The 15,371-nt window shown below is 33.1% G+C and overlaps 1 protein-coding gene across 2 annotated transcripts in view; it reads left to right on the top strand.

Annotated features, from left to right (window-relative positions):
- The first annotated feature begins 3,110 nt into the window (after window positions 1-3,110).
- Window positions 3,111-15,371, top strand: part of LOC117339316 — a 36,374-nt gene continuing 24,113 nt past the window's right edge. The window contains exons 1-3 of one of the 2 annotated variants that reach the window (XM_033900844.1): window positions 3,111-3,297; window positions 9,773-9,828; window positions 11,271-11,466. In XM_033900844.1, coding sequence (XP_033756735.1) covers window positions 9,806-9,828; window positions 11,271-11,466 — 219 coding nt within the window. In that variant the 5' untranslated portion in view covers window positions 3,111-3,297; window positions 9,773-9,805. Of the gene's footprint in view, window positions 3,298-9,772; window positions 9,829-11,150; window positions 11,467-15,371 lie in introns of those variants that run through there. The other variant, XM_033900843.1, reaches the window with a different exon arrangement.

The following is a 15,371-nucleotide window of genomic DNA, read 5'->3' on the forward strand; positions in this document are numbered from 1 at the left end:
TGTTCTACATTAATTAATTATGCATGAAGAATAAAGTAATACGCGTTATTGATCGGACAATAGCCATCCAAAGTCGCTATGGGATTTGGAACACTGATGATTGTACCATATGTATGGTTTACAATACCCTGGCTAGTTATACGTAATTTGTCTGTGCAGGCTCAAGATTATATGGCGGTTTTTGTTCAAGGTAAAGGACAAGATCTGGTGGCCTTACCGGGAAATCAGATTGGAGTATTGAACTGTTGCAACACAGATTTAGATAAAGGATTGTCTTCAAGGTTTACTTATAATTACGAAAAGGTCGGCCGTCATGCAAATAATACATTTAAGTCCACCTAAAGTCAAACACAGACTGCAGTACATGTACATATTGAATGTGTTGGTATGCAAACATCTTCCGAAGTAAAACAGGGATTGTCTTCAAAAATATTTATAATTACCACAAGGTCCGTCGCCACACAAATAGGGTCAATCTAAAATCAGACACAGATAATACATGTTCAACGTGTTGGTATGCACACAACTCGATCTTTTGATGAGAATGATCACTACAGGTTACATATCGTTATTCCCGAACAATGAAATCGACAATCCCATGCCCATGGCAACAGGTAAACATGTTCTATAGATAATGCGTTTAGAATACATGGATAATACTGCTTATATGAAGTCATCATATGTTATTTGAATATATACTTCATTTGAATATAATCATTTTTATACGAATAGATACTCTTTTTAAGCGAATATATACTACAGTCAAACTTCGATGTTTCGAAGTTCAAGGGACTAACAGAAAAACTTCGAAACAGCGGGACTTCGAATTATTCATGGTTGACAATAGATCGATGTTTTCTTGATAATGACCATATACATGTATGTTAACGTTACATGTCCTCGGTGTCTTCGTGATGATCGTCGCCTGTCAGGCTCAAAAGTTAATTTATACCTCAAACACAACAAAATAAAAATACTTTTCATTAATTATACCTAAGCATTTTATCAATTAAACAAACTATGTATCGGTTACAAAACACTTATATCGCGTTTAACAGATAAAGCAAAAGAAGCTTACGTAAGTCGTTAGGCTTTTCTGCTAAAGTCACGTGCGGTTACGTTATGTGCATATAAAATACGGAATGCCGATCGGTTGGAGAATGCATGATTGAATGACAAATAATCGATTTCCTTGGATATTTATGACATTTATGAGTGACGACATTGCTAATTGTTTGTGTTTAAAATTGGTCCGCTTGTTTTATAGTTCCGTAAAATTTACTCACCGACTGCTGATTTCAATGGCGGCGAAGATTATCAGAGACGACTACCGAAATGTTTTACCGGAGTGATTAAATGTCATGGCTTCTAAATACACCTTTTATCTATCAATTTGGTCTGATTAATAATTAACCCCATGATCGGGAGTGACAACACACGCTATCGTTATCCCTATTGTCAGTCAGGGCATCTAGGGGAGAAGTGTGAAATCTTGCCGCGGGGGTCACGACCAACACCTGTCCAGTGGTCAGTACAGGTAAACTTTTGTTCGAATCATGAGATGTCAATTACCTATGACATCATAGCTAACGGGCCATGAAAAAAGTTCGATACATCGAAAACTTCGATTTATAAAAATTCGAATCATGCATAGGTTCGTTAGTAGCGTTATATAGTGAGGAAATTCGGGACCAAGCAAAAAGTTCGATACAGCGAGAAATTCGAATCAACGAAGTTCGAATCATCGAGGTTTGACTGTATTTCAAAGAATAAATGTTCTTTTATCAGAAAACTTCTTTCTATTAATATATACCGTTTTATATAGACATACATTCTTTTATATACTCTTTGATACAAATACACATACTCACTTATATAATTATATACCGTTATCATAACAATTCATTACTTTATATTAAATCGACAACATGTTATGATGTCCTGATATTATCCGATTGAAAGAAATTTACGGATCATGAAACTGTAATTTTGCTATGAACTATAGACAGGCTATCAGCCTCCTCTCATCCCTCTTTTTTTGAAAGAATTTTTCCAGCTAAATTCTTTAACTATCTCGCCACGCCCCATTTCCCAGCCCACAAACATACCACCACCACCACCATCCTTCATCAAATACGGGTGTGACCGATTTACCACGGTAATACCGGAACGCCATGAAGGTCATCAAAATGACTTTCAATCCCCCTGTAATGACACCATGTAAGGTCAACAACGAATAAGAAACTGTTAAATGAAGTAAAATACTACGACAATCATGTAAGATGGCATTATTCAGAATAATAGGAAACGAATGTTCGTGAATGTCAAAATAAAATATACACAACACAAAAACAAAGTGAGGAGCTTACTCGCGGCCTTATGTAGTGTAATACAATCTCCAGTGAAGGTCGTGACGGGCATGAAATATATATATAGGGTAGAATGACGATATTTAAGGTAAAAATACCTACAATGTAATGTCTGTCCACGGAGAAAGTTCTCGAATTTGCCGTGATCTATAAATGTAACTGGATATACATGTACAGTGTACCTCTGTGAAGAGTAATGTTGGTGAAGGGTTGTAGGAACTCTTTCTACCAATACTTAAAGGTAAAGCTGCAGAAAGTTTTGGCGTAAAACAGGTAGTAACCATTTACAATTTCCCCTCTTGCTCGCCCTAACTCAAGCTTCCGGGTCTGTGCGTGGCTTGTTCTTTTACCGTCCAAACATATAGATCAAGCTGCAGATAGGAGAAAAAGAAAAGAAATATATATCTTACATTTTCAATAGGGAAAGATAAAAATTATGTATATATTTATAAATATACGTAATCTCATATATAAATAAAGATTCGTAGCACTTAATGGTAAAGTATAAACGTGATGATTATAACTTTCTACATCACCGACAAACGCAAAACGATACACCATGTAAAGAACACAAATCTTAGTATGGTTAATACTTCCTGGGTGACAGATAAAACGCACAAAGATAATTGATTAGAGGTAATTATTTAATTGTTTAATTATAAATGAATCAAAGAGATTGGATCTTGATTGAGCAGACAAAAACCTGGTTATGATATGATTACAAAAACAAACCAGGTTCTGTGAAATCACTTTGAAGATTACAGGTAGGGACAGGTGTGGAAGTCGCACAGGTAACAGAGCTCTGAGTAAACACAGCGACAGGCGGGACACTAGGTCTGGCGCGTTAGCAGCAGAAGTACGGGTTAAAGCAGTTTACATAATTTATGTGTGATAACCGAAAGGAATCAGTCTACTACGAGCATCATAGGTAAGTACACATTGTCATCGTGTTATACATTTGGATGTGAATACATATGATATACCTTCAGAGTCGGTATCTCATTATAAAACGTTAACTTGTGAGATGGCGAAGATTGTACGGCCTACAATAGGGTATACCTGTAAACAAGGAGTGCATTATTATATCAAATACCTGAATTATGGGGTTGGTTTGGCTATTTGACTGCAATCAACATCTCACAACAGTAAATGAGTGTAGATAAATCAGGCAGATTGCACCAAACACTCTGGAGGTTTGCTAACGGATATATGGATGTGCAGAATTACTCGACATTAGGCATTTTATACGGATAAAATAACGTGCTCTATGCACTTGCTTTCGAAATTGTATGTATTAATTTTAACGATATGGTTATTATTATTCTATCAAACAATAAGGTGGGGGTAATTTTCATGTATCAGAAATATGTATATAGCCATATCCACAAAGGAAAAACAATGAACGCCAGGTTGTATTATTCTGATAAGTAACATACATAACTTCTAAAAAAAGAAAGCCGCACATTTAATTTAACAGTGCGTTGTTTCATATATTTCAAACCGAGGGTGGAGAAGATTGTTTTTAAACTGTATTGATATAATTCTGAACTTTTACAAATTTACCCCACGAGTACCTCAACATCAAATGTTACGATAACAAGTACAAATCATTCTAGATCAAATGGTTTTAAACTAAACGATGATACATTGGTAAACATGGATTTTAAATATCTCCACACGGAAGCGAGCGAGGGATATCGACCCCTTGGTCAGTTTATCGCTGTATTGACCGGGTGAAGATGTGAAACGAGTGGAATTAACTCTGATAAATCATAATTGGACAGCTGACTCTTATACCTGTTCACGTCCGAATGGGGATTCGGTTTAAAGGTATCGTCAATCTTCGTAAAACATTATAAATCACATACAGTGTAACATATGGTAGATAATGTTTGATATGTAACACACGTGTAATTGTTCTATAATATAGGTAACACACGTGTAATTATTTTGTAATATAGGTAACACACGTGTAATTATTTTATAATATAGGTAACACACATGTAATTGTTCTATAATATAGGTAGCACACATGTAATTGTTCTATAATATAGGTAACACACGTGTAATTATTTTATAAGCAGAGGCGTCTCTGCTTTAAGATATGTAACATACATGCAATTGTACTATAAGATGTGTAACATACACGTAATTGTACAATAAGATATGTAACATACACGTAATTGTACCAAAGATATATAACATACACGTAATTGTACAATAAGATATATAACATACATGTAATTGTATCAAAGATATATAACATACATGTAATTGTACCAAAGATATGTAACATACACGTAATTGTACCAAAGATATGTAACATACACGTAATTGTACCAAAGATATATAACATACATGTAATTGTACAATAAGATATATAACATACATGTAATTGTATTATAAGATATGTAACATACATGTAATTGTACTATAAGATATATAACATACATGTTATTGTATTATAAGATATGTAACATACATGTAATTGTATTATAAGATATGTAACATACATGTAATTGTATTATAAGATATGTAACATACATGTAATTGTACCATTATTATTATTCCCTTTATTTGCTCCTTAAAGAAGATTACATAAACAGAATGACATAGTTACAATCGTAAACAGGATAATCGATATAAATAAAATACATAAACAGTATACAATATAAAGGGAAAAAATGAACACAACAATATCAATCATAAGAGTTATATGGAGAGAAAGAAAAATACATATTAAGGTAATTATTTATAATATTTGTTCAGAATTTTTGAAAGGTACTACAGATAGCAGTCGGAAGTCCTCTAACTCTGACATATCCAGTTCATATATAATTTTGCCACCAATAAGTATGTGAAATAACTGAAAATCTGAATGGGAGTGTAAATATACATTGAACATAATTTCATACGTATTAATTAATTCACATCATAACTGAGCTCTTAATTGTTCTGTAAAGACACATTGTAAAACGATACGAACATATACATAATTATACATTTTACTGTACACTTGTGACATAATTCCTTCTCTGGTTGTCTTAAACTTATAATTACTGACATTATTTTAGGAATGGCTTCTCTACTGTGAGGGAATTTTATCAATAATTTCCAAAACATGTGAGGAGTTAAATTGTCATGAACTATCAGAAACCTATGAAAATCAGGATCACCGATCATTTTCTCTCTCCATACTTTTCCTTCGTATAAATATACATTATATTTCACTTTCGCTTTCCATTTACTTTTCACTGGAAATACTCCATTTGATAAGTATTCTTGTTAGAATTTGTATAAATCGTATTTCTTTAGAGTTATTATTATGTCACTTGTAAACCCGTTGATGTACATGTATTCATATCTGCCATAAAATGTCGAGTAAAAAAAAACGAATAAGATATACAAGATTTCTCAAGATTACATAATCTACCAAAAAACAATAATTTCTTAGTGTCTATGTATGCTTCTATACTCCACCATCCAAGAAGACCCGTGTACATATCAGTACGAGTTCTTGTATGAAAACCTAGAATTGATTTTAAAATAAAACGCTGTGCTCTCTCTAGTATTAAAAGTTCACTTTTCGAAAGACACCAGAATTCACACCCATAAAGAGCCGAGGCAAATAGTTTTGATTTTATCATTTTACAAATAGTTAATGGATTTAACGCACATGGATGAGCTCCACTTCTAATTAAACTCATGACACCACTCTTAAGCTGATTACAGGCACGTACTGTGCGTTCGATACTATTAAAATTATAGTTTAACATCACACCAACATGAGTTATTTCTTTAACCACTGGGAGAAGATGCTCGTAATGATACAGTTTCGCATCAGGATTGCGATTCTTTTTTCTAGAGAAACGCATTATTTTACTTTTAACCGCAGAAAAAGTGAAACGCCACTTTTTACTATACAAATCACATATCTCTAGCATATTCTGTAAGCTTTTACGTTGTATACTAATCAGACATATATCATCAGCTTGTGTTGGTATGTTTATTCTCAAGTCAACAATTAGTGCACCATTTTCACATTTTTATATTGTGTTTAATAAACCGTTTATGAATACAAGGTACATTTTGGCAGAAAACGCACTCCCCTGTAAAATCCCTCTCTCCATACGGATTCATCTTGAAGCCAAACCATTAAATAAAACACTACTTGTTATATCTGTATATATTGCTTTTAAAATATGCCATGACTTTGAAGTAATACCAATGTCATTAAGTTTGTACAGTAACCCATCATGCCATACAGTATCAAAAGCCTTGTTGCTGTCTAAGAAGGCTACATAAACATCTTCATCTCTTTCTAAATTACAATGTATACATTCTTGTAAATTGAATGAAGTTAACAAACTACACAATCCTTTTTGATATGCCGATTGCTGTCTATTCGGGAAGTTATCACAATTGAGAACTGGTTCTAATCTTTTAGCTAAAATCATTTCGAAGATTTTAAAAATGACCGGTAACAGAGTTAATCCCCTGTAGCTATTCGGATCATCTCTAGGTTTACCGTTACCTTTGTACAGTGTAATTATTGTTCCCATTTTCCACTTTGTTGGTATGCATTGATTCTTAATAAGGGCATTAAACAATTTTGACAAGTGAATATACAACAACAAGTTCCCAAATTTTAAATGTTCATAGACGAGACTTATTTGCTTTTAACTTTTCACAAATACTTTTGATTTCCGATACAGTGATAGGCTCTTGTAAAAACCTGTCCTCTTTACAGATTGTGTCATCTATCTCTCTTACTTTACTCGAAATGTTTTGTTTGAATTCTTCATCAAATAAACTATTGCAATCATTCTTGAAAATATTTTCAAAATGCGCTGCCCATTTATTTACAATAATCTCATGATCTCTAAACGTTTCACCATTTGATGTAAACTCCGTTTGATAATTTCGCTGCTTTCTCGACTTATTTCTAAATAGGTACCACAACATTTTTTGATCTATTTCACTTGACTGATCGATCTCCGATAACTGGCCAGACATATAATCATCAAAAGCCTGTCTAAGATTTTCCCTGAAAACGTTTTTCATGAATTTGTACTCTTTGTAATATAAGATATGTAACATACACGTAATTGTACCAAAGATATGTAACATACACGTAATTGTACAATAAGATATGTAACATACATGTAATTGTAACAAAGATATGTAACATACATGTGATTGTACAATAAGATATGTAACATACATGTAATTGTACCATAAGATATGTAACATACATGTAATTGTAACAAAGATATGTAACATACATGTAATTGTACCAAAGATATGTAACATACATGTAATTGTACCAAAGATATGTAACATACATGTGATTGTAACAAAGATATATAACATACATGTAATTGTACCAAAGATATGTAACATACATGTAATTGTACCAAAGATATGTAATATACACATAATTGTACCAAAGATATGTAACATACATGTAATTGTAACAAAGATATGTAACATACATGTGATTGTAACAAAGATATGTAACATACATGTAATTGTACTATAGATATGTAACATACACATAATTATACCAAAGATATGTAACATACATGTAATTGTACCATAAGATATGTAACATACATGTAATTGTACTATAAGATATATAACATACATGTAATTGTACCATAAGATATGTAACATACATGTAATTGTACCATAAGATATGTAACATACATGTAATTGTAACAAAGATATGTAACATACATGTAATTGTAACAAAGATATGTAACATACATGTAATTGTACCAAAGATATGTAACATACATGTAATTGTAACAAAGATATGTAACATACACGTAATTGTACAATAAGATATGTAACATACATGTAATTGTAACAAAGATATGTAACATACACGTTATTGTACTATAAGATATATAACATACATGTAATTGTACCATAAGATATATAACATACATGTAATTGTAACAAAGATATGTAACATACACGTAATTGTACAATAAGATATATAACATACATGTAATTGTAACAAAGATATGTAACATACACGTTATTGTACAATAAGATATATAACATACATGTAATTGTACCATAGATATGTAACATACACGTAATTGTACCATAGATATGTAACATACATGTAATTGTAACAAAGATATGTAACATACATGTAATTATACTATAAAATGTGTAATCTATAACTATATACATGTATGTTACTTTACCTTTTGCTCCCCTGGGCATGCTACCTGTTGGATATGACACGCAACACTCCAGATTGTACAAAATAAGATATTAACACATTTCAATAATTGATGAGTGTCATCATTCAATCGAATTAACCGTGACAAGCAGGTTTAACAATCAGCAGTGACTACCGCCTACAATCAAGGGATTGTACAAAAGCCACACACTATATATGATAACCTATTTCAGCAGCATTAATATCCTTTTTTCAAACATTGCCAACATTATGGCGCAAGCTAATATACAAGGCCTTGAGTATGTAGTGTAGTATAGCAGGTTAACCTACAAGTGAACTATTGATGCATTTTCTTTAATTTTGTTTGTCGAACTTTAGCGATATCATTCAATTTAAGAATTACTCAGATATATCCTATTATTTTGATTTTATAATGATAATAATAGAAAAAACAAAAACGCTGGATAATATTCTATTCTTGATGATTGACATGTATTTTTCAGGTAACAAAAATGTCTGTACTATTCTTTAACATTAGGGTTTAAACGGTAAACGTCAACAGACCATGGATGGCGAAAATAAAGGCCTGTTAAATAAAATCAGAGATCTTTTTAAAGTTTACATTTGATCAATAAGTCGTATGTGTTTCTTTAAATCCATTTATAGTCTGAAGTTATAAGCATAAACAATGAGAACGATAGCATATATGTCAGCTTGACGATGTTTTAATTGAAAACTGTAACATCCGATTTCATTTACACATATTTGACTAATGCATTTTCAGTTGTCGATTCGATTCTTACAACTTTGAATTCTTATTATATGTGCATATATTTTTATTTTGGTCGGTTACATTTTGGATTAAATATATAATGAAGATGTTATTTATAAGTTTGTAATACTGAACAGTGTTTAAAGTGTTAACACCTTACACACGATGACAGTATTATCTATTTCACTGACAGAATGTTTTGTGTGTACACATTCAGCCAAAAGTGTGAGCTCCAATTAACAAAATAGATAATGCCTCATAATTCAGAGATATGTTTTGTAAAGACCATATAATACAAAGCGTCACACGTTTCAAAAGCTTACAAGCATTCAAATACCTGGCAATACAGGCAAAATGTTAATCGGCGACTCACACACAGTTCAGCATAAAATGAATGTCTCAATCCAATATATATATAATTGGTTTTCAAAGGATTAATGTAACTGGCAGCAACAAGCAGTAACCATGAGAACGTTATTAACACAAAGGTAAGCATCATATTGTCACTTTGTTTTTGTATAAAATGGATCGTGATTGGGTTAAATGGTAGTAAACAGAACGATATATGCATACCGGTATCTTCTTTTTTCTTGTTGTATATTGATCATATATTCTCCGCGGTAATGTTGAGCTATTCGCCTTTGATCAGAGAATGATATTGTTTAGTATGGTCAATAGTTGGGGTAATAAACCTCTGATCCAGTAATTCACCGATAAAGATATGTTTGCTCTCGGAGAATCAACACACAATGTCAGTTTAAACTCAACCTGATGTTTGTTCACAGATTAATTAAATTCGTCATTGATCATTAAGATTTCTGCATGTTGTGTATATAACTATAAATTAATTCATCACAAACAGGAAATACTTTCGTGGAGGATATTCACTATTAGTACTATTTCATTAAATATGGTCCGTCTTTCTTAAATTCTAATTTGTTGAAACATGATAACAATGACTCTAATATTTTGCGATATTAACCTTGTCGTTCTAACTTTAGATACACTGTTCAACATTGCGTTTATAATGTCATAACCATTGTGACGTCACAATGCTAAAATATAAAAATCCTGTTAAAAAGATTAATATACATGTAATGCGATTCTACCATTTGCAAAAACGTTTTATATGTAACATGAAATATGAAAAATAATAATATGCAATATGAAAATTAAGTACCTGTCGATATAGTGTTATTCCTGGTAGAATCTAAATTATTGACGGACCTGAGTAAATGTTTTCACTACCTATACAAGATATTGAGTGAACTTCTCAAAATATTTAGTTCATATTCCCATGTTCACAGCATATAGTAACAAAACATCGAGTTTGGTAAGTGTTGGTGGTCATAAATTCATGTTGAAAGGTCACAAGTCGTTTATTGATGAAATAATTAATTAAAGAATGAGCATGAATCTTTATACAACATATAAAAACATAGTAAAAATATACTTTACATTCATATACTCGTTTTCCATGTTATTTCTATGTTATTTTGCTGATTACTGAATCTTATTACTGGATTCGGATGTATGTATTACATGTTGTTAAAATCCATAAATGATTAAGAAACATAGGTGAGAAAATAAAAGATAAAACTCAAACAACTTTAACAATTTAGCATTACAGGCGACAATCGTGCAATTATATACAGGATAGTAACCATGTTACTTTACTCTTAACAAAATAAACATTTGACAATGTCATTTATTTCCTCCCCTCAGGTAAGCTATGTGTATATACAGCATGACGAGCCATTTAATCCAAATCGTAATTCATTAGAGGCACATATATTATGTTATCACAAGGAATCGCTATAGATCGACCTACCCACTATACAGGGCAATTTCCGGATACTGGTTATTAAAGGCCGATAACATTAAAACTGTGTACAGCAATGGCGACTGACTTTTATCTTTTTATTGACAGACACAGTACAATTACCGTCCGGAAGAAGAACGTTTTGTTAGTGTGTTTTATTCTGCTGTTGATTTGGACATTTCACTCATTTGAAAATGAACACGAGATCGCCCCATCCAATGTCGACGAGTCTGGCATTAAGGCCATATGGGAGTTTAACGCGATCCCTGAGACGTTTGGACAAGTACAGATGGTTGACGACTCGGTAAAACATTTTTCTCACCTTTGATACCTAGTTGCGATATATATCTTCCTAAATGGAAACTGTATGTACAACATTATATATATATATAATATTTTAATTACAGGATTGTATGTTGTAATATACACTGAAATATACTGTGGAAGCAATCATTGCTACTCCATGATATTAGTCAATTTAATTGGACTCCCCCAGTCGTCTGCATTTTACATCGGGGATTGTATTCAAATTGTCTAAAATATATGTAAACGACACACATATCGATCTGTTCAATCTCTTTTTAATTGTATGGTAGTTTCGTTATTTCATGTAACATGACAGAGGGAACGTGAAACGAAGCCATGTCAGGAATATTAAGCACGTCAATATAGCTACTTCGTCACCAGTAATCGACCCAATCAATACTATAAATACTGCGTGTGTCGCCATGGTAATCTTGGACTAGAGGGTAGTGGAGCGGACGTAAAACTGTTAAAAATCATAGTTTATATAACATTATATGTGTACAGCATATGTGCCGGGTTTGATCCCTGGCTATACATTTGTTACACTGGAGGATCGCCAAAGGTCACAAGATATACGGATGCCCTATAGCCGTCGGGCTCATTCCACCTTCCGTCGTCCGCCTTGCGCCGTTAAAAACTTTTACTTTCAAAAAGCTAAACCTTTAGTAGATTACAACCAAATTTGGCGTGAAAAATCCTTGCGGGAGGGCAATCATATTTTATATGTGGCCAGCGTGACCCCTGGGGTTGTCAAAGGGATCGGGCCACAAAAATGGGGACTTCGGTGATTTTGTTTTGCTTTAAAATCTTAATCATTGTTCCGCTAGGGATCGAACCCGAGACTCTGAGCATCAGTGACCTGGCTTTAAATTTCAAAACACAAAAAAGGTCTATACAATATTGCTTATAAGACAAGCAGTATATTTAGATCATTTCAATATCTTAATGTGTCAATGTTTTACCTATTGTTCAAAGTTCTTGTTTAACATATATTATATCTAAAGCCAAATTGCAAACTTCGATGAGAGTCAGATAATCGTTAAGGACATTGAGCCTCTTGTTTATTTTACAACAATTGCGAAACAAGTTATACCAACATATATCAATCACTCTTGTTGGTTTGGACGGAAGCTCGCTAGGGGTCTTACTGCGGGAGGAAACTGGAGAACCCGGGGAAACCCCACGTGGCCAGGCAGGTGACCCCATACCTTTTCACCTCCGATCGGGCAATCAGACCCCGGCCGCCAAGGCGAAAAGCAAGTATGTTGCCGCTGTGTCACCCGACCACCCAGAACCCTGAACACGGGAAGTTTTCCGCTACAATTCAGTGGTTACGGTACACTTTACGCTAATGTTATCACTGGACATTAAAGCGATTGTGTTTGTGTTCATTGTTATTTTCAGTACGTTTAAATATTGTCCATTGTGCCACATTTTGGTCTCTAGGATCACTAAAACATCTTAGTGTTAATTGAAAGAGTTATGACAAGATAAGATCCATGCTTGATATTTTAAACTGGCGAATTCGCCCTACCCAAGTGGACATATCTACCACTATGCTAAAGGTAAATTCCACTAGTCTGAGCTAGTTAGGTGACTTATACTCTCCAAATTCTACCACTAGAATAAGGGGAAATTCCCACTAGCCTGACCTATTAAAAGGACACATTTAAACTTTAATATGTCATATTTTTTCTAAAATACATAAAATGTCGAAACCGGACCTTAAGCGATTTAAATTATTTGTGATCTGCAATACTATCCAATAAGAGTGTGATTATGTAATTTTGACAAATATTGATAAAACACCTTTGGCTTGTCAATGAATTGGGAGAATGTGCATTGTAAGGTGTAAAATCAACATTCATTGTGCGTTACTAACAATAGTCACACGCATAGATATTCTGCGGCTAGAATGATTTGAATAAGGTAATGGTCATGCATAATGTATGTTGTATTATCCAATACATGTATTATAATATGGCGTTTTCATACAATTGAATGCAATTAACCCTAGATTAATGGTCTTTGCTGAAGGAATAATCCACGGAGACACAAAAGAACAACAGAAGCTACATTATGCAAGGGATACGAAACCGCTATTGAGTGTATGTTTCGTAGCTGTGTGTTTATAATGCATGCTAAGAATACAGTTGAATTGTGAGGAAATGTAATCCAGGTTGATTATGAAAATATATCTCACCATAAATTTGCTAATAGGTGACTTTTCTGTGTCTTTTACTGACTGGACATTGATCACCTTCATATCTTTTTTTTCTCCTAGATATCGATCGCCGCGTAGTACCAGCTTTTACGATGAAATCAAACTCAAATATATATATATATATATATATATATATATATATATATATACATTGTATATATATGTCAAGTAGTAATAACGACAGTACAGACAAGTTAATTGTCGAATTTTCGAGGCAATCTGCCCCTTTATCAAAACACATGTAAATTACATACGATCACATATAGACATAGAACATGGAACAGTTACACAACAATATATATATATATATACATAAACCTGTATTTCAGGAAATGTTTCGATAGAATGATCCAAGATTTTTTCAGAATATTTAAAGCAAAGTTAAAACACTTGTCTTAAATGGTACATTTCCCCCGAATCACCCCGATTTTAGATGTTACCCTCTTCATTAAGGTGTAATATTCACTTATGTGCAAGTGCAATTAATAAGAGGTATGCAAATAAACAAAGAACCACATTGTGTGTGTTTTTTTCATTTAAGAAATTATTTCATCGGTGACTTATGTCAGCATGTTACACATTATGTATGGGTTGATGGCGACGTGTCCAACAGTTTAATACCAGCTTAACTCTGATCTGTACAGGTAGACTCGCGTGCCTGAAATGGACAATAATGCCTACGATAACACTTGATGTCCATCTGTACTGCTATACAAGTGAGTGTGTAAACACGAGGACGTATTAGTTTGGTACTGTTAAAATTGTTTTGCTTTTAAACAAACGTCACATTAGTTTGTTAATATTATTTAAAAGCTTTCTAGCAAGTGGTCTTCGTGAATAATTAGTTAAAATTTACTCCTGTTTTCATTATAGGGGCGCGTTTCTGTTCACTATATTGCGTCCAGTTCTGGGGTTGAAAAAAAATGTAAACGTTATTTATTTCAAAACAACGTCGAAACAATCTATAACAAATATATCATAAACCGACTATACAAATATTTATCACTCTTGATTACGGGAATGTAAGCAAACTCACGTGACCCCATTCACTATACCTCTGCCTGTGTAAAAGGATAGTGTGGTACTACTGACCCGTCCTGTTCTGGATTATCTCCCCTGTTGATATCCCCTCTGAAGATCAAATAATCACTGTTGATTAATACCTTCTCTAAGTACATTTAGTGATAAACTTATCATGGATCAAAAAATATAATACCCAAAGATAAGTAACATCAAATTATTATTTCATAGAAAAAAATATAGCAAAGGCCGAATGCTTCTTCCCGACATTTTGAGAATAATAAGATTATCTCATGCATGAAAGTTAGACATTATCTAGCAAAATAGAAATAGCATCAGGATAAAATGTAACAATGCCTTGGATAAAATCCGACATTTTTTTACTTACGCAAATCTGAAGAATCCGAAGTGTTTTAAATCATCGGTGTGAACAAATATGTTCCAAATATATGTATGGGGATCATATAAGGATAAGCTACCAAAGCAAGAAGTACGCAAGTAGAAGGAGAGACGATGTTGCTATGGAGTTCCTTAGTAAGTAGAAGGAGTGACGATGTTGCTGTGGAGTTCCTTAGTAAGTAGAAGGAGAGACGATGTTGCTATGGAGTTCCTTAGTAAGCCTACAATAGCAGCCTCTATACCCAGCTGACATTATGTAA

Source organism: Pecten maximus, chromosome 12 (genome assembly GCF_902652985.1).
Source record: "Pecten maximus chromosome 12, xPecMax1.1, whole genome shotgun sequence".
Lineage (NCBI taxonomy): Eukaryota > Metazoa > Mollusca > Bivalvia > Pectinida > Pectinidae > Pecten > Pecten maximus.